Source organism: Akebia trifoliata, chromosome 10 (assembly GCF_017979445.1).
Source record: "Akebia trifoliata isolate Shusen 1 chromosome 10, ASM1797944v1, whole genome shotgun sequence".
In the NCBI taxonomy this organism is placed as follows: Eukaryota; Viridiplantae; Streptophyta; class Magnoliopsida; order Ranunculales; family Lardizabalaceae; genus Akebia; species Akebia trifoliata.
The window spans coordinates 22,126,679-22,145,339 of record NC_141384.1 but is presented as its reverse complement, the minus strand read 5'-3'; the positions used below and the strand labels follow the sequence as shown (position 1 = coordinate 22,145,339).

The 18,661-nt window shown below is 33.2% G+C and overlaps 3 protein-coding genes across 11 annotated transcripts; 1 reads left to right on the top strand and 2 right to left on the bottom strand.

Annotated features, from left to right (window-relative positions):
- Positions 1 to 2,493: 2,493 nt before the first annotated feature.
- On the bottom strand, positions 2,494 to 5,026 carry LOC147393281 (glycine cleavage system H protein, mitochondrial-like). The gene is made up of 4 exons (XM_086456869.1): positions 4,827 to 5,026; positions 4,545 to 4,633; positions 2,831 to 3,001; positions 2,494 to 2,742 (listed from the first exon to the last, which is right to left on the bottom strand). The coding sequence occupies exons 1-4, from the start codon at positions 4,933 to 4,935 to the stop codon at positions 2,614 to 2,616; spliced, it is 498 nt and encodes a 165-aa protein (XP_086312995.1). The 5' UTR covers positions 4,936 to 5,026; the 3' UTR covers positions 2,494 to 2,613.
- Positions 5,027 to 6,188: 1,162 nt separating this feature from the next.
- Positions 6,189 to 18,287, bottom strand: LOC147393279 (sphingosine-1-phosphate lyase-like). Of its 6 annotated transcripts, none has more exons than XM_086457061.1 (9): positions 18,160 to 18,287; positions 16,462 to 16,572; positions 16,301 to 16,351; positions 15,173 to 15,493; positions 14,112 to 14,336; positions 13,871 to 14,012; positions 13,618 to 13,668; positions 13,379 to 13,470; positions 6,190 to 6,551 (listed from the first exon to the last, which is right to left on the bottom strand). In XM_086457061.1, exons 4-9 carry the CDS (start codon positions 15,244 to 15,246, stop codon positions 6,377 to 6,379), a joined length of 759 nt encoding a protein of 252 aa, XP_086313187.1. In that variant the 5' UTR covers positions 15,247 to 15,493; positions 16,301 to 16,351; positions 16,462 to 16,572; positions 18,160 to 18,287; the 3' UTR covers positions 6,190 to 6,376. The 6 variants fall into 6 exon arrangements, with proteins under 6 accessions (XP_086313184.1, XP_086313188.1, XP_086313187.1 ...); XM_086457059.1 differs by having other exon boundaries at positions 17,817 to 18,259; XM_086457058.1 differs by lacking the exons at positions 15,173 to 15,493; positions 16,301 to 16,351; positions 16,462 to 16,572; positions 18,160 to 18,287 and having other exon boundaries at positions 6,189 to 6,551; positions 14,112 to 15,131.
- Positions 7,461 to 11,811, top strand: LOC147393280 (pre-mRNA-splicing factor SLU7-B-like). 4 transcript variants are annotated; one of them, XM_086457095.1, is made up of 6 exons: positions 7,465 to 7,643; positions 8,915 to 8,996; positions 9,109 to 9,407; positions 10,185 to 10,244; positions 10,594 to 10,694; positions 11,533 to 11,811. In XM_086457095.1, the coding sequence occupies exons 3-5, from the start codon at positions 9,204 to 9,206 to the stop codon at positions 10,678 to 10,680; spliced, it is 351 nt and encodes a 116-aa protein (XP_086313221.1). In that variant the 5' UTR covers positions 7,465 to 7,643; positions 8,915 to 8,996; positions 9,109 to 9,203; the 3' UTR covers positions 10,681 to 10,694; positions 11,533 to 11,811. The 4 variants fall into 4 exon arrangements, 2 of the variants coding, with proteins under 2 accessions (XP_086313222.1, XP_086313221.1); XR_015182438.1 differs by having other exon boundaries at positions 7,570 to 7,643; positions 10,491 to 10,694; positions 11,533 to 11,809; XM_086457096.1 differs by lacking the exon at positions 10,594 to 10,694 and having other exon boundaries at positions 7,461 to 7,643.
- Positions 18,288 to 18,661: the final 374 nt, after the last annotated feature.

Here is an 18,661-nt window from a genome sequence, read left to right as displayed (position 1 = left end):
ATCAAAGAGTAAGAATGTATCTAAAGAATACACCATCTATATTTGATCAAGCTCTTGAATACATAAAAAAATAAAAAAAAATATGCATGAATACAGTTATCACTAGAATAAAATTGACTTTTCATGACATTTAATGCATAGCGTTCAGGAAAAATGCTATTAATAATTTATGTTTCATAGAGGGGAATGCTATTAAAGATAAACAATAGAGTATTAGATGCCGTTTTCGCCAAACACTATCTATTCTTAAAGAGGGAGAAAAAAACAAATAAACGAGGGAAATATTCGCTCGTGCCATCGCGCGTCAAATCTCCCTTTCTTCCATGAGACAACTTAGCTATTACAGAGAAGAAAATAAGAACTCACGACCCTAATCTCTCCCTCTCAAGAGCCCTAATCTCTCTAGCTCACCTCTCACTTATGAACTTGATAAGCTGCACTGTTCTATTTTGCATAGAAGTCGAGAAGGATATCGCAGAGAAATAGTTGAGTCTCTCTCTCTCTCTCTCTCTCTCTCTCTTCATCATCGTACTTCCCTCAAATCGCATTGTATTTGACGGGTTTCAACCTATCGTTGAGTTCTCTTGAAGCTAAAATTGACGTTGAAGGTACAATAGATGATTTGATGCAAATTTTATTTTATTTTTCTCTCTACTATTCGCTCTGATTTTCAGCGAAATTGTGGATTTCATGGGTTTGATATTCACAATTGAGTCGTCTTAGGATTTTTGCACGTTTTTATTCTTTTATCAGGTTTTTGAGTTATTTTATTTAAAATCAGGTTTTAGAATTCTTCAATTTGCTTTTTTGATATGGTTTTTGAGTTCTTCAATTTGATGTTTTTGTTCAGGTTTTTTTAGTTATTTTGTTTAAAATCATATTTGAGTGGTTAAATTTGTTGTCTTTGATCATGTATTTGAATTATTTGGTTTAAAATCAAATTTGAGTGTTTCAATATGTTATTTTTGATTAGTTTTTTGAGGTTGTTTTATTTAAAATCAGATGTTTGGTATATTATTGACATAACTACCGCATAATATTGACAAAATATTATCAAATTATCAAAAATATCGAAAACTTTTGTAATTACTTGAGAATTTACCTTATCTTTTAAGACCAAAAAAACCCTAAATCTATATCGATAGATTTTGATAATTAAGTTTCTCCAATTTTTAAGATATGTATAATTCAAAGGGTAGAGAACTACTCCCAACATTTTTCATAGAGAGAACATTTTCTCCAAAAATATAAATAAAAAAAATATTAATGGGGGACACTCTAGAGAGTTTGAAGGGTATAAGTTTCAATCTAAGAAAAGGTAATTCATCAAGATCCATCATTTCTATATAAGGTATGTCTTTTATGATTCTCTAGAATTAGATTGAATAATAGTTGATATTGAAAGCCAAATTAAAAGGTTCATATAGATTGGTTATTCCATTAAAAATAAATTTTAACTCGATTTTTCCCAAAAGGTTTTGGATTGGTATCAGATGGGTACCGATTCAATAAGGAATTTATCAGACCCAGACCCAATTGGAGCTGTGATTTTTAAGTCTAGACTTGATAAGTATTAATCTGATTCGATATAACAAAAGTATATATATATTTATTCCCTTTCCTCTTTAGCCCCTTTAAGTTTATCATATTTCCTTGTTTACTCTTTCAGTACACTTTATTATTTTTCATCTATTATATCTTAACCTCAAAAAAATTTAATAACAACCCCCCTAACTTTTTTTTTTTCCACATTTACTGGCTTAAACCCAAAGAGGATGCCAGTGCCGTAGGCATGGGCAAATTCTTGTAAAATATGTTGGAAAATGGTACTGATTTCTTTTAAAAGACAAAGAAGAAGTTTGACAAAGTTTCTGATTTGATTTTAGAATTGAATGCAATAAAAAATACTTAGCTTTTAATTATAGGTTGAGACATGCAATTCCTACAATGAATTTTGCCCTCGTTACGGTACCACAGTTTTTTAGACATCTGCTCTCTAAAATACAACAACTCCTACGTTCCAAGGATGTTTGCGGGCGCACATATGCATTAAGGTTTTCAAATAAATGGATATAAATTTCAATTAGAATCTTGAGTTTTTCTCTTATTTTCCTGTGTCCATGTTTGAGAGCCCACCATTATCTTTATCAACTTTATAACTAATAGAAGTATAACCATGTAAGAGTTATAAATTAACTCTACTCTTAGTTTATGTGAGACTATAATAACACAAGACAAACGTAACACTTTAGTTAAGGAATAAAACAAAATGTGGGATTGGATTTTTACCTCAAGTCAATACCTAATAAATATTAAAGGGTTTTCAAATTCAACTTTTTTAAATTCCTACAAAATATATTATATTTTATTTATATATTTAAATAAAATATAAATATATCATTAATATATTTCAAATGCATTATTGGACCGGATCCATATTGGAGGCCAATCAATAATGAACCTCTGATCCCATCCATTGACAACCCCAAAACAAGATAAAACTTAGAAAATATTAGACATAAAACTTCAACTGGATGATATCTTCTTCAGTATGAGAAAAGGATAGGCCTTAAGTCAGTTTGTACAAAAGAAGAATCAAAAACAACTTCAATCCTAATGGGCTGCATCTTCTTCCTCACAGAATTTTGTGTACTCTTTCGAGCCCATTAACGATTCCAAATCTGCTGGATTACTGGGTTTCACCTTGATCATCCATCCATCTTCATATGGGCTTGAATTGATCTACAATTATACAATTGATGGATCATTTTGATGATGCCAAAGAAATTATACAAAATTGAAATTGAAGTTAGATCGATATGAAAATTACCACGCCGGGTGTTTCAGTGAGCTTTGAATTAATCTCGATGACCTCACCCGAAACTGGGGAGTTAACCTCACTAGTTGCTTTCACACTTTCGACCGCTCCGAAGCTACCACCTTTAGCAACCGAAGTACCAGTTTCTGGCAAATCCACAAACACTACTTCTCCAAGATGATCCTACATTTAAAAAGTTCAAATTGGAGAACAATCATTTAGACTAAAAATGGTAGGATTCTTTATGTATAATTTGGATATTAGAGGAATGCACATGTTGTTTAAAATAATAGTATAGTTTTAAAAATCGTCCCAAACCAAGATAATTGGTCCAAGTTATCTCGAAATCGTTCGTGAATGTGTAAGTGAGATTTAAAATTATGAGTGATCGTAATAATTAATGGTTAGGATTGGGTGGGTCATTGGAAAACGCATGATCCGGATGGTTAAAATGGAAAATCCAGGGTCGGATTTTATCATAGGGCATTTAAGTAATTTTTCATTAGCCTGTATGAGAAGACTGAGGTCAAGGGGTATTTCATCAATTCGAAAACATAGGGAAATATCTCAATATTCACCAAAACGTGGAGGGCTATATCTAAATCATCTTTAAAATTATAAAGAAAAAAAAAATTATAATATAAATTAAATGATAAAATATGAAATAGTATTAGACTATCTATTTTAAAAAATTTAAAGTAATTATAAAAAAATTTAAATTATGCATAAATCCTAACTTTTAAAATAGGTATATGGCACCAACAAGTTGTAATTAAGTACATTTATCCACAATTCCTTTTTCTTTGTGCTTCTTAGATTTTTATTTTTATTTTCATTTGAATATCTTAAAATTTCATATATTCCAATCCACAAATTAATTTGTGATAAAAAATAATATAATTCTCATTGAGATTTTATGATTTTATATAAATTACATGTCTTATTTGAATATGAAAATTTTGTTCCTATTGTATAAATTTTAGGTCATTTAGCATAAAAATTGGAAAAAAAAAAAATCTTTTTTTAATACTCAAAATAGGATTATTTTACCACAGTAACTCATGTTTGTGGACAAAAATATCCTCACTTATAATATCTCTAATAAACTCTTGAAATAATCTTCTAAATTGTAACTTCCTCCCTCTCAACATTTTATACTATCAAAATATATGATATAAAATGTTAAGAGGGAGAAAGAGAGAGATCCATTCTCTACCAAATGGGCTCTAAATTTATAAAATCGTAGTGAACCTTGTAGATCTACACACTCTCATCTTCGATTCTCAATCTATCGAAGATTTTTACCAAAGGCAATCACTTTCTCCTCCATTTCTACCATTTTGTTTTAAATCATTTATATATATTCTAATAATCTTGATACATTTTTCGTCCATAGTTATCTAAATAGAAAAGGGTAGCAATTTTTTTTTTTTTTTAATTTTACGGAATTTTCAAAGTTTTTTCCTTAAAATTTACCCAATTTCAAACATCGACGTTGGACTGTATTATGGAGTTGATGGGCAACAATACCTCCTCTTGTCAAGGTTCGATGTTGTGGACATTTTTCACTTACAGAAGCTTCTGTTGGACAGTTTCGTCGAGGTTTTACAGTAGGAAAAAAGAATTTTCATGAAAATTGAATTTTCGAGAGAAACCATTTTCTCATCAATTTTCCACTTGCACCAAAAAGATTTTAAATTTCAGTTTCTAGTAAAAAAGGAATAACCTGAGCATGATCAGTGATGCCTATTGTAGCCACAGAGCCTTCATGCTTCACCCATTCATGTGAAGATGCATACTTCAACCCATCCAAAACTACAACCATCAAAAATCCAAATAAATAATTATAAAAAATATCCAAATGAACTTTAAAAAAAATATATAGATATCTACAGAATATTCCCAAAATACCCTTCATGGGGCTTCCTTCTAAGAGAGAGAGAGAAAGAGAGAGACCATATATAGGAAAACTTGTAGCAAACCTATTAAGAGTTGGTGTAAAGAGTACCAGTAGAGAAACATCTAGAGAGAGAAAGGGCTGGAGAAACAGAGATGTTGGAAGCACAAGAGATTCTAAGTGCATTAGCTGTAGAAGAAGCCCACATTCTAAGTGCCATGTTATCTTCTTTGCTAGCTTCTCTCTATCTCTATCTCTATCTGTTTGTTTTTGCTAGATTCAGCTTAGCTTTTAAGTCAAAGTAAGTGGCAAAGAGAGGAGTGGATGGTCTTTTTATTCCTGGACTTATCTTGGATTGATGGATGGGTTGGATGATTGGTCTACATTTACAACCTCATCCTTAGAAACATATATATGGTTTTAAAAAATTTAGGCCGAGTCGATTGGGTTTTGTGTTCTTTTACACTGAAATAAAATTATTAATTTTATTGACTTAAATATTTTATACATAATATATATTTTGTGACTGACCATATACTTATCCACCTTATAATAAGAAAATATTACAAGTATTTATTATTAATATACAGTAGTAACTAAATTTAACTGATTATTATGACTCGGATGAGTCAACTCGGTATTAGTAACGATACAAGACGAAGTGCCAGGTTTTAAAACCATGATTAGATATCTAAGAGACCTTTTATAAACATAATTATGGTCTAACTGATTCATTCTTTGAAATGGTTTAAACTTTAATGGCATAGTTTTAAAACTCGTTGAATCAACTTGAAACTCATCCCTGTTGACTCAAATCATTTGGATTTTGAGGAGACTCGTGAAATTGATAGAAGCAACTCACCGAGTTAATTCAAAAAAGGGATTTTAATTTTACACCTCGTGGAATGGTCGATATTAGGGATACCCCTTGTTGCAAAATGCAACATGTGGTCTACCACTATAAAATATGAGGTATTTAGAGGCGGTTTTAAACTGCCTCCAATTTCGACTAAACCGCCTCCAATATATTTAAGGGCGGTTTATAGTGGCGTCGCTGATTCCTTTTAGTGGCCGACTAAGAGAGGTTTTAAAACCGCCTCTAAATAATGATTTAAGGGCGTTTTTATATTTTTAGAGGCTGTTTTAAAACCGCCTCTAATAATAATAATTTAATGGCGGTTTAAAAACCGTCTCTAAAGAATATGATTTAAAGGCGGTTCTTATATTTTGGAGGCTATTTGAAAACCGCCTCTAATAATAATAATTTAAGGGCAGTTTTAAAACCGCCTCTAAATATTGTTATTTAAGGGTGGTTTTTATATTTTAGACGCAATTTGAAAACCGCCCCTAATAACAAATTAGTTTTTAAAAAAAAACAACATTAGAAGCAGTTCAAAACCGCCTCTAATGTTGTAAAAAAAAATTAATAAAATATTCATTCCAAAATAAAACCTGCAATTATATAAAGAAAAAGAACTGCTATTGGCACCCCACATTTCACTTATCACATGTTTATAAAAAGATGTTACAACCTGTAAATGTGTTGTGTAGAGGTCTACACTACATAAACTACAATGTACCAAACATACATCTACGAAATCCAAAAATAAAGTACGTATTCATGAATATTTTCACTATAAAATAAGAGGCAACTCTATGAATTATAAACAAAATAAGTAACTCAAACATTGATCGATAGACAACACTACCTTTCTAATGGTGTGATTCTTATATAGAACTATACTAGTTCCCTTTGGAGCCAACCCATACTTATGTACATCAACCGATATCGATGTTACTCCTTCAATAGAAAAATTGAATGGTGGAATTGGGTACCTAGAAAAAGGAAAATTGTGCAAAATAATAAATACCGACAAATAAAAGAATAATTGAATTATGTTGCTTCTTGAAGAGTAGGTGGTGAAAGGAGTTCAACCAACTTTTGGAAAAACTTTATAATTAAAACGATAAACTAAACACACAACATTAATGGATCTTTGCATCCTAGAAAGATTACAGAAGACTACATTTATCCAAGTTTGAATGTTCACCTAGAAGTCTAAATTAATTAAAATAAGGTGGTTCTTAGTCAATTGCAAAACCAGAACCACCTAAGACTTGAATGCTAGAGATGTAAAATTATTTTCATTGACTGTGTAAATCATAAAGATGGGTTTAAAAACTTGAACGGTTCCACAAAGCACCATAGCATTACATAAATTGTTAAATCAAAAGCCTCTAATTGAAAAACCACTATTCTAAGGACCAACATCACATTAATGGGATGATACCACTTGATTCTAGATGGTTCTTCTGTCAAACAATTAGAAACCTCCAATGGTGACTCAAATGCTATGGTCCATCCAAAAGATGACATGTCAATAGATCTATATTGATAGGCTATGTACCTATTGGACATTTAATAGCAGATTATACCATTTACAAAATTATGTAGGACTCAACAAAATCTTTTTCAAAATGAGGAAAAGCTAATGATATCAACCTAAATAAGTATAGAAGACTCTAACAGTCTGTTTGGATTGAAGGAAGAGAAGGGAAGGGAAGAGAAAATATCATATTTTCTCTTCCATTCTGCTGTTTGGATTGTTAAGTGGGGAGGGAAGAGATGAAAAATGGAGGGAAGGGAAGGGAAAAAACTCAAAATTTTGTTCTCTCCAAAAATGGAGAGACGAGGAGGGAAGAGAAGAGGGAAAAATTTTCATTCCAATTTTGCCTTCATCATTTTCAAAATTTCCAAAGAAACGTTTTATTGGCACACCAACTATTACTGCTTACATCCCAACTAAACAAAAATCAAATTTCTGAAACCTAGAGATGTAGAACGAAGGAGGCGAAGAAACCCTAGAGAGGTGGAACGACGGCGGCGACCTCGAGTAGGAGACGACCTCGACTAGGAGACGACCTGAGGTATTCTCTCTCTCTCTCTCTCTCTCTCTCTCTCTCTCTCTCTCTCTCTCTCATTCTTCTGATTTTTTTTCAAAAAACCAATAGTTTTGGAATTTAGTCATTTTAAGGTGATCTAGGTTTTCCCCAAATGGTAATCTTCTTCTTGATAAGGTGATCGGTGATAGCAATTTTGCCCAAGACTACGACCCACATTAAGATAACAACTTTAGATGGAACCTCAATTTTCCAAATAAGTTTGGATTGAAATGAGATATTGCCCCTAAATTGTATCTTTTGGTGGAATGATTTTACTAAGGAATTTAAGCGAGGATTCCATCTGTATGGTTGCCAGTCCCCTTCATCGATGGTCACCATCGTATCTTGGATAATCTCCAAAAGCCTCCACAAATTTGCCATTTCCCAATTGTTAAAATTCTATTTTGGTGTATATCACAAGAACCAAAGCCATTCTCTATGACATAACAATCCCTTGCACAATCACCATTTTCGTCTAAGATGGCACAATGGAAGGGAAGAATTTTTCGAAATGGCACCATTCTTGAATTCTCCATAAATATTGGAGGTACCTCTTCAAAAAACCCCAAACTATAAGGACTAGGATGTCATGCTCCCATTCCCTCTTATAACCATTGTCCAAAGCACCTCACATTCTTCTCTAGACCCCCATAACCTTTTTCCTAAGAGAACAATGTTCATGTTATTGAACAATCTCAACCCCAAGACCCAATTGTTTTTAGGAATGGGCAAATATTCCAACCATAGGTGGATGTATGAACTATCCTCCTTGCCTTCCAAAAGAATTCCCTATCAACCTTTCAAATCTTTTGGAAAAACAGGCCAGCATGGAGAAAAGTGATACAAATTGGAAAGCTTAATAGGGGATCAGAGTTTACACCCACCTATGATGTATGTAGTGCACAAACAAGAAGCACCCCAATATATTGCTGGAAAAACCAGGCCTTTGTGCTACCAAAGCTAGATGATTTTGATGAGTGTTTCTAGTTAGGTTCGAATTATTTCTGAATCAAAGTCGAGTTCGTGATTCTATAGGAATTCTAGGCGTCATTCTATCTTGCTTTCATTTGGAACTTCTTCCTTATAATACAAAAATCGAAGGACTTTAAAGAACAAAGATCACGACAGTCTGTTTTACACACCAAAACACAAGTTAAGATTAACCCAAGGTATTGCATAGAAAACACAGTCTGTCTCAATATGGGTCCATATCTATAGTCTATATCTTACACATGGTGTGCATTCCTATCCTCCAGGTCCGTCCAAATGATAGGCTCTTAGTCACCGGTCCATCCAATTTATGTCAGATTTTATTTTCCGAATGAGAAGTTTTATCTAGTGAGTGCCTTGCCAAACTCAGACATTCTATCAATGTGTTCAATGCTCTCTTTTTTCGTAAAAACTTTATTAAATCTTGGTGCCTGATATTTGTTTATTTAATGTCCTTCAGGGAGATAATCAGTACAGAACAAGTGGTCAAGCCTTAGAGTTAAGCAGCTCAACACTCATTCTTGGGAAGCTTTTGAGAAAGGACAAGATATTCACATGCAGACAGCTCCCTCTCAAGCTGAATTGCTGTACAAGAATTATAAGGTTATCAAGGAGAATTTGAAGTCTAAAACAAAAGACACCATTATAGAGAAGTATGGCAATGCAGCAACAGAAGGAGAGATTCCAAGAGAGCTTCTTCTTGAGCAAAGTGAGAGAGAGGTTGAATATGACCGTGCTGGTAGAATCATCAAGGGCCAGGTAAGATCTTATTTTTCCTCTCTTCCAATTACACATACTTTTTATGTGTGTCATTATATCTCTGTCTCTTCCCTCATTTAATGTGGTAAGCATGGCTGTATAAAATAAACTCAATAGGTAGAACTAAGAAAGTTTGTGTGACTGCAACTTTAGTAGTGATACCCATTGAGGAAGTACTTGAGAAAAATAAATGGCTATGAAATACACTGAATTGGCCATTTTTGTTACCTTTTTCTTAGAATGGTTTTGTTACACATTAGGATGGAGAGATTGGGCCAGATTTTTTTTTTTGTTGGCAAGTATATATTGAATTTAACATGTGCAGATGCTACAAGGAGACCTGCTCGAACCACAAAGGCCATTATTGGGTCTTGTAAAAACAATTTTCAAAAAAATATTGTCTTTTTCTATATATATATATATATGTACATTTTAAACGTGTATTTTACATTTAAAATAATAATAAAACCATTTTTATGTAGGCCTATGGTTATTTTTTTAGCCTTTATGTTGTTTGTGATTTGGTTCAAAAATGCTGTTTAATGTGGGATTTTATGATAAATATCTTAGTGTTAAGATTTTCCTTAAATTTTTTCAATAGTATCTTATTTTGCTCTAAAGATATGTTGATGGTTAAACTTTTTTTAGTATCATAAATTGAGTACTTCACTATGACCATTACTAACTTTTTTTAGTATCATGAAATTCTTGTTGATGGATTCTGCCATTACTAACTTCACTATGACCAATTATTTATTGTTTCCTTTCTATTGTTAGTCTCAAAGGGAGAAGGTTCGTCTGTGTCATCAAGAAGTCCAACGGGAATGCCATCATAAGGTAAGCAATAAATATAATTTATTTGCTTTTACCACTGACAGTTACCCTTACATATTTAAGTTTTCTTTCAAGGAGGAGAAGGTCATGTGTTAATAAATGATTTGTTGGCTTTAGTTGTTATTTCCAGCAAGTAATCAGCTGTAAATTGAGTACATGTTTTTTCTGAAAACAGATCCTTTTTGTTTTGTTTAAATTGATGTATCTTTAACTCTCTTTGGGTTTTTTTTTTTTTCTGAAATTGAAAAGAAAATGAACAGTGCAAATTAATTTTCAATAAAAGTGAGTATTTCTGATGGTATTACTGGAAATGGAACCATCCATTATGGAATTCCAAATGGTGTGGGAGCAGTTGCTGGGGAACATCCATATGGGGAGCATCCTTCTAGAACATTATTTGTGCGGAACATCAATGGTGATGTTGAGGACTCCAAACTGAGTGCCCTCTTTGAGGTAATTCACTTTAGAGGGATCTCATTTCAGTTGGGCTGACTTTTGGAATTTTTTGTTTGTCATTCATTATCCTTGGTTGAAGTACTTTTAGTTCTACATGCATGTACAAGCATCATCATTACTGCCTTATCCATAGTATATGGGAACAACAATTCAAATTTTGAGAACTATACAATGGGAAGAATTTTGTTTTGGTGTAACCAAAACATTAGGTACGAGGCTTTCTTGTGATTCTTCTCCGCTCTTTGTTTGTCAAATGACTCCATCACCATTGATGTTATTGCATACTTCTGGCCAGCTTTGTTACTGACTGAGGCATGAGTTCACTATTTTGCTAAAGTATGAAAGCTTAAACCCGACTCTATTAGAGATCATATACTTCCCAAATGTTTTTTTGTGGGAAATGGACTTGTGATTTTGTTTCTCTTTGCTTCCATTGGGGGTCAAGTTATTTATTTTTACTCATTATATATTATATTTTTACTCGCAAATTCTTTTTCGGCTTGCAATTGAACGAAATTTGGATGCCAACATCTCACTATAGTAAAACCACCACCCAATTTTATTTAGAACATATTTTACTCAAATGCTTTTACAATGGATGTTGTATACATTTCAGATAATTCAATTTTAACCATAAACGTTATATTCCACCCCATAATGATCTTGTATAGTAAGATGATTCATCTTGCTTGTGTGAACAGAGTGAATATCAATGAACACAACTTTTAGGTCCATGAAAAAAAGTTGGTCTTACTGCTATCTTATAATTTTTTCTTCTTTTAATTTGATTGATATGTGACTCATGATTATGGTTGTTTGCACATTATTTATGTAGGTGGAGAGGTTTGCATGCTTGTACACAGGCCAAGTTGCCAACTTAAGCTTATACTAGCCTAACAAATACTACAGACCAAGCGAAGATTTCATGCCCCATGAATTCGATATACTCGCCATCTAACTTAACGGAAATGGTGATTGATTGATTGATCTTTATAGTGAAAAATTTGGTGTCATGTAATAAATGTTTGTCAAATTGTTCTGGATCCATGTATCTTAACATGTCAATTGTGATTATAAATCAAGTTCTTCGCTTTGATTTCAGAATTTGAATTGATTTCGCTTGAAAAATTCGAATTAATAAATTTCACTTGATCTCATCATCTATCGAAATCACCCAAAATGATCATTGAACAGACATTGTTTTATGTTTCCCGGCAAAAATGTAAACCACGACACTAATTTGAGACCCAGGTGATAGAGGATCCGAGTGAATCTTCAGAACTTCAAGCATCTCCTTGCCTTTTTAAAGTAAACAAAATCAAAACACCTCTTCAAATGAGCCATCAAGAACATGACATCATTGTCTCCATTTAAGAAAAATCGAAGTGTACTAAGAAGAGGTTCGAAAAGGTAACCTAAGATAACATCAAACACTTCTCCAATTGATCCCACATCCTCAACCTCTCCCCATCTAAGAGATTTAACATTGACAATCCCACCCCCTTCAATCCAACTACATTGGCATTTACGGTTGCATTGAATTGGAGGTTGTAGAGGACGTGAGGGAGATCAGTGAGAGTGACATTGGCATTGAGGATTGCTGCAGCAGCAATGCCATAGTCGACTTTTTATTGCTTTCTTCTCCTTAAGAGATACATTAGGGCTGGTTTGGTTCTTTAGTCAAAAAAACTCGAAAATTGGAAATGGGTGGATTTTATCAATGTCGACTTCACAACTTTTTATTTGAAAAAATGATGAACTTGACAGTAATTAAAAAAGCGTCAAGTTCGTCAGTAAATAAAAAGTTAACTCGTCAATAAACAGTAGTGAGTTCAACATTAAAAAATCCTTCTGCAAGGGTCCCTTAAGTAGTTTTTCCTAAATAAATAAAGTTGCTATTAATTTAAGTGCAATGATTATTTGTAAACTATGAAGGGTATAATAGTCATTTGAACTAAAAATAATTTCTTAGTATGATATTTGGTTGGAAGATGAATATTTATCATATTCTTTATAAATAAGTTTAGGTGTTTATATTTTGTATCATTACATAAATACAATTTTGTTCTTTAGACTATGAAGGGTATAATAGTCATTTAACAAGAATAATTTCTCTTCTCTTCTCTTATGAATCATAACCAAACAGGAGAAACATGATTCTTTCTCTTCTCTTCTCTTTCAATCCAAACAGGGTGAAGAGAAACTAGTCTTCTCTTCCCTTCCCTTCTCTTCCCTTAATGAGTTTCTCTTCCCTCCCTTTCCCTCAATCCAAACACAGCCTAAACTAATTCTTTTTCAAAGTAAGAAAGTGCCAATAGTCTCAACCTTAATAAGATCAAATAGGGGATGCAATTATTGAACCAATAGTTTATATGATTAATGTCAAACAATCCTTCACAAACAAGTAATGAAACAAATTAAATTAGAATTTTGAAGGGGCATACAAGGCTTTCAATACTCAAATGTATAAATGCAGAGAACAGAAAGATGCAGAAAGACGGAGACAATTAGTAAGGCTTTATGTCCTCCTATTGGTTTGTGGATACACAATATTTGATGGATTAGTTTTCTTTGTCAATAAATTTGTTTCCACACGTCCAATATATCAATGAATATTAATTAGAAGCAATCATCAACAAAAGCAATATTTCAAAGTTATTAGACAATCAAGCAAAACATACCCAAGCTTACGAGCGAAAGGCAATACGAAGCCACCAAGGCAGAGGTCGACATGTAAACAAATTCCAAAACGGGATGCCAATTCACCAAGTTCCTGCATAAATGAGTTCATAAGGGAGGGAAAGAAGAAACAAATGATACCTACTAACAATTAAGGAGCATTCAATGAAAATCTTTGTTGAAGGAAACCAAAATAAATTTAAAGAATTTTAGTTGACATTGAGGCAATCCATTTACATACTTCAATGGGATCGATGATGCCATGTGGGAAACCAGGGGCAGATCTAACAATCTGAGAAAACATTGACTTTCAAGTTATTTGAAATTGCAAATATGAATTATGTTGGAACAATAAGTCTCAATTGTTGTAATTGAAAGAGTATCAAAGATAAAAAGAAAGATACATCTCATATAATTTTCCCTTATCTAAACCACTCTCCCCCTCCCTCAAAAAAAAAAAATAAGAAGAAGAAAGAAACAAGGATAAGACATACTAAAACTGTGTTCTTATTAATGAATCTTCTGATCACTTTGACATCTGCTAGGAATTCTTTGTTCACATGAACACGCCACAGTTTGATGTTAAAATATTGTGCAGCCTTGTCATATGCTAAGTGTGCAGATTCAGGTATTATCCTGTACTTGGAGAGAAATCAAAGATATTTATATAAATAATTACCAAATCATAAATACATTACTCAAGAGATACAAATGAAGCCAAAGAACCTAACCCACATTTCAGGTTTTGCAATCCCCTTTTTTGTTTTCATATAGTCACGTGATGACTTCACAACTAATAATATACTTTCAGTTCCTCTTGATGTCATGTTGCCGCATATTTGTCCTCCAAAAGCTATTTGTTTACTACCAAGCAGTGCAGCTGTCATTGCAACTACCTCCCCCTCAAATCGTACTACACTTTGGAATAGATCGAGATGCAATGGATTGGTATGTGCAAACCTGACCATATAAACATATTCAAAGTATGATCTAATAAGAGGTGCATATATAAAACACAGATCACAGATCGTATTCATCGAAGTCATCACTGGAAAATTGTCTAATGTAACTTGAATTCAATTATTATCTCATAAAAAAGTTGTAAAAAAAAAGAAAAAGATTCCATAAGAATTAATTGTACCGTTTAAATTAAAAGTAGTTTACTACAAGACAACAATAAGACCATCCATGCTTTTTGGGACTAAATATTGGGATGCCAAGAAACATGTGAGCGTAATAGAGATGAAGATGTTGTGATGGATGAGTGGTAAGGAAAAGAAAGAAAAATTGAGGAATAAGTACATTTAAGGAACTGAAGGAATAGCTCTAGAGAGAAAACAAGGGAGAGTTGTTTAAGATGGTTTAGGCATGTGCAAAGAATTCCAATAACAGCACCAATGAGAGCTGAGTAGGCACATTTTAGTGCAAGTTGAGGGCTCCAAAAGTGAGGAAGATCTAAAAACTGGCTTGGACAAAGATTTGGAGGAATGTTACTTGATTAAAGATATGGTTCTTGAATAGAGTTAAATGGTAAAATAATATCCATATTGCTGACCCCCGATAATTGGAATAAGGTGTAGATATGATGATGAAACAAAAGGCGGTATTGTGCATTCCATCATGCTCATGATCGTGTTGAACTATTACTTGAAATATCAATAATTGTAAAACAAAACTAAAATTTATATACACGTGCCTAGACATATGGATCAGGACACACTTAAACACCAAAAGAAACCTATGGAAATGAAAAAAAAGATATATATACACACACACACATTCATTTTCAGACTGACCTCTTTCGCTCCTGGAATTTCAAAGATAGATCGTGGGCTATCATCTGATGAATACATGGCATATGCAGAATCATAGACTATAATTGATCCATTTTTCTTAGCAAATTGTACAAGCTGCTTCAGCTGTTCCCTTGTTGCAAAAGAACCAGTAGGGTTGTTTGGTGAACAAAAAAATATTACATCTGTTCATGCAACAGCTGATAAATCAGGAAAGAAACCATTCTCAGGAGTGCATCTCATGTACTCAATGTTTCCAAACTTCTCAATATCCTTATGGAATTCACCGGTTTGGCCCATAATAACACTTGAATCAACATATGCCTGTAAATATGAAAAGTTACCACATTTAGAAAAGAAAGAATTTGCAGGGATCTAACCTTGTGCAGTGTCAACTAACTACAGTTAAGTATTTGACACTGAAGTGCCACACTTCAAGCTTCCATCCCTATACTTCATGCTTCCATTCCCTACACTGAAGAGCCACAATTAAGTATACTTCCCTATACTTCACACTTCCATCCCTATACTTCATGCTTCATGTTTTCATCCTTTACTATGAAGACATGACATACATGTAAGTGGCCAATGTCATTCAATTGACATGACAGTTAGGATCACCTAACCGATCAGGAAAGTCTCAACTCGGTGAGGTGGTGAATGGGTAATGCCACAGACGTGTTCAAAACCTCGCTTTCACAAATATACCAATCAAAAAATTCTAACTGATCTGATTTTGTGGTCTAACCTCATAACCTTGGACCCAATATATGAATGGTCTGTAGAGATTCACTTGCATGTCTGCCATGTAGATAGCAGATTGCAGAAGAAAGAGCAGAAATTTAGTGGTAGAACTCATTAACAAATACTTCTTTCGTTTATATCGCACAGGTGGTGAGAGGAACCATACATAGAATAGAGAAATGCCTTCATCCAAGGACAATCAAAACAAAATGACTTAAATGATGCTTAGTACACCATCTACATTTCCAGACTTGAAATATTGGTTCCAATAAAAGTAAAAATAAATACATACAAAAAAAAATTCAAAAATAAAAATTGAACATTAATATGAAAGTGACTAAAATTTTGTGTCATAGATGAATGAGAATATAAGCTGCAAGAAGATACCGGGTATGATGGGTCTTGCACGGCGATTGTCACGTTAGATCCAAAGAGGACCTGCCAAAAAAGAGGATAACAAATATAATGCCAAACTTCTTTACAGGGTAATAGTAGATAATCTATAGTTAGCATAAACTTAGAAGCAAGCTCGAGATTCTAAACATTACCTCATCAGAAGAGGGGGAAAAGTTCCTTGATCATCAAATAAACCATTCTCTCCAGTCCTATATCTCCCTGGAAAATCTTTGTGACAGAAAAGAACACTTCTGTTTTTCGATCTATAAAAATACACGAAAAAAAAATTCCATAAATCATTTAGTAGAGAGAAATGTTTCCTTTAAAACAAGGTAAAAGACGAAGTATGCAATAAAATGGAAAGCTATCCACCATATTGACGACGCTTGACCTTGGTGGATGTCAACTTTCCCTTAGTTTGTCACCACTTGGGGCCTACTCATAGGTTTTTTTTTTTTATTTTTATCGGTAAAGATAATTTTACTAAAAAGGAAAAGAAATAAGGGGGGTTGAGTGGACTAACCCATACAACAAGGAAGACCAAGCAAAGAAAAGGAAAGGAAAAGAAAGAACAACAAAGCTCCAAACAAGCTACTCCAACACCAAATTACAAACAGTCAAACACTATCATCCAGCTTAGTATTGATTCATTTATAAAATCATCTTTCATAGTATTTCCACTCATCCAGCTCAGCATCCCCTCATTGTATCATTATCAATTGCTTTGCATTTATAGCACTAGTTGCAATCATACAAGAACATGCAGTAACAAACCAAGCCACTTGACACATTCCACCTAAGACTGCTAAGGTGTGATCAAACATTAGATTTAATATATATATATATAAACTTTTAAGCATGAAAATATGTACAAGGAATTTCCATTATGCTTCAAACGACTAGCTAGTCATCAGTTATTATTGACCAGAGGTAAACTATTACTTGACAATGATTAGTTAGTTACAAATCTATCAACAAAAAAAAAAGATTAGTTAGTTACAATTTTTAAAAATACATCTTACTGAATGTTTAAGTTCACAAACAAATTTAGATTTGCACAAAAACAAGCCACAAAATGAAGATGTTCACGATAATGTCTATATGCACTTCTGCGATACCAAGTTAGTGAATATGCATACCCAAACAATGGCAACTAAAGAATAATCTTTACATGGTACAGGTGTGCAAAACATGCAATGTAAAGTAATTTGGTGGATGGAAAAGGATGATGAACACAGCCTACAACCATGAATCAATTGTGGTCCAAAAACAAACATTCAAAATTATTCAGAGCAAGAACATCACCCACTGAATAGATTGGTGTTTGAATTTGAACATAAAAGAGTAATCCACACACACACACACACAAAAGGAAGGATTTTAGTTGCACACTTGCTCTAGCTCAAACAAATATTATAATCAAACCACTAAAACACCCAATCCATAATTTAAACTGAAAACTCTAGAAACAGAGTAAGAGAAAAATCAATGAGGATCCGAAAAATACCTATAATCTTTAATGTTGTTTGAAGATTTAAAAAGAAATCAAAGAGTGTGATAGGAAGAAAGGAGAATCAAACACTGATTCGATAAAATAACGCCCAGAAAAAAAAAATCTTGAGAATCAAGGGAGGAAGAAAAGGAGATCGAGAGTTTTAGGGTTGCCGCAAGAAAATCTTGCCCAAAAATCAAACCCAGACAGTGAGAATTGAAGGAGAAAGAAAGGGAGATCGAGGGTCTTAAGGTTGCCGCAAGAAAATTTTGCCCAAAGATCAAATCGTGGAAAATAGATAGAGATTGGCGCCAAAGTAGACGACGATTCGACAACGATTGGGCAAAAATCTCCTCACCTTTGCATCTCTTTGGAGGCGTTTCATCAAAAAGTTTCGTTGGTCATTTGAGGCGTTTCTATGAATCGTCGCTGATTTTGTGTCTTGCGAGGCGTTTTGACTAAAATCGCCTCTGTTTCTGCTCAGTTGGAGCCACTTCACAAAACTATCCATAAAAAAACGCCTCCAAAAGCAGATGTTTTTGTAGTACCCCTTAACCGAAAGTCAATATCATTGACTGAAGATGAATTAACTATGAAATTTTGTTTACTTCAAAATACTAAAATTATCCTTTGATAACTTAAATTACTAAAATACAATTATAATTTTTTTTTCATAAAAAAATCTTAGAGAATTTACATTGTTGGATTAAATCAAAAGAAATCTCACTCATTCAATCAAATCAACTTTGTCTTCTACTTTGAATATATTTTTGAAAATGCTCTCGATCTGTGGGTGTTGATCCGTTTTTTATTTTTTTGGGAGTCATCACCTAATTTTACGGTCTAGGAACCGAAACATT

What these genes read in the sequence shown, in the direction of transcription:
- LOC147393279 (XM_086457058.1), bottom strand. Translation starts at nt 14,422, where the DNA reads ATGACTTCGATGAATACGATCTGTGATCTGTGTTTTATATATGCACCT. An exon ending in GGGATTGCAAAACCTGAAAT is followed by an intron (nt 14,013 to 14,111) that starts GTGGGTTAGGTT and finishes CTCCAAGTACAG; the next exon opens with GATAATACCTGAATCTGCAC. An exon ending in CCTTTCGCTCGTAAGCTTGG is followed by an intron (nt 6,552 to 13,378) that starts GTATGTTTTGCT and finishes TCCTTTTTCTAG; the next exon opens with GTACCCAATTCCACCATTCA.
- LOC147393281 (XM_086456869.1), bottom strand. Translation starts at nt 4,935, where the DNA reads ATGGCACTTAGAATGTGGGCTTCTTCTACAGCTAATGCACTTAGAATC. An exon ending in CTCTAGATGTTTCTCTACTG is followed by an intron (nt 4,634 to 4,826) that starts GTACTCTTTACA and finishes TGATGGTTGTAG; the next exon opens with TTTTGGATGGGTTGAAGTAT. An exon ending in TCACTGAAACACCCGGCGTG is followed by an intron (nt 2,743 to 2,830) that starts GTAATTTTCATA and finishes GTATAATTGTAG; the next exon opens with ATCAATTCAAGCCCATATGA.
- LOC147393280 (XM_086457095.1), top strand. Translation starts at nt 9,204, where the DNA reads ATGCAGACAGCTCCCTCTCAAGCTGAATTGCTGTACAAGAATTATAAG. An exon ending in GTAGAATCATCAAGGGCCAG is followed by an intron (nt 9,408 to 10,184) that starts GTAAGATCTTAT and finishes TTCTATTGTTAG; the next exon opens with TCTCAAAGGGAGAAGGTTCG. An exon ending in AACGGGAATGCCATCATAAG is followed by an intron (nt 10,245 to 10,593) that starts GTAAGCAATAAA and finishes GTGTGGGAGCAG; the next exon opens with TTGCTGGGGAACATCCATAT.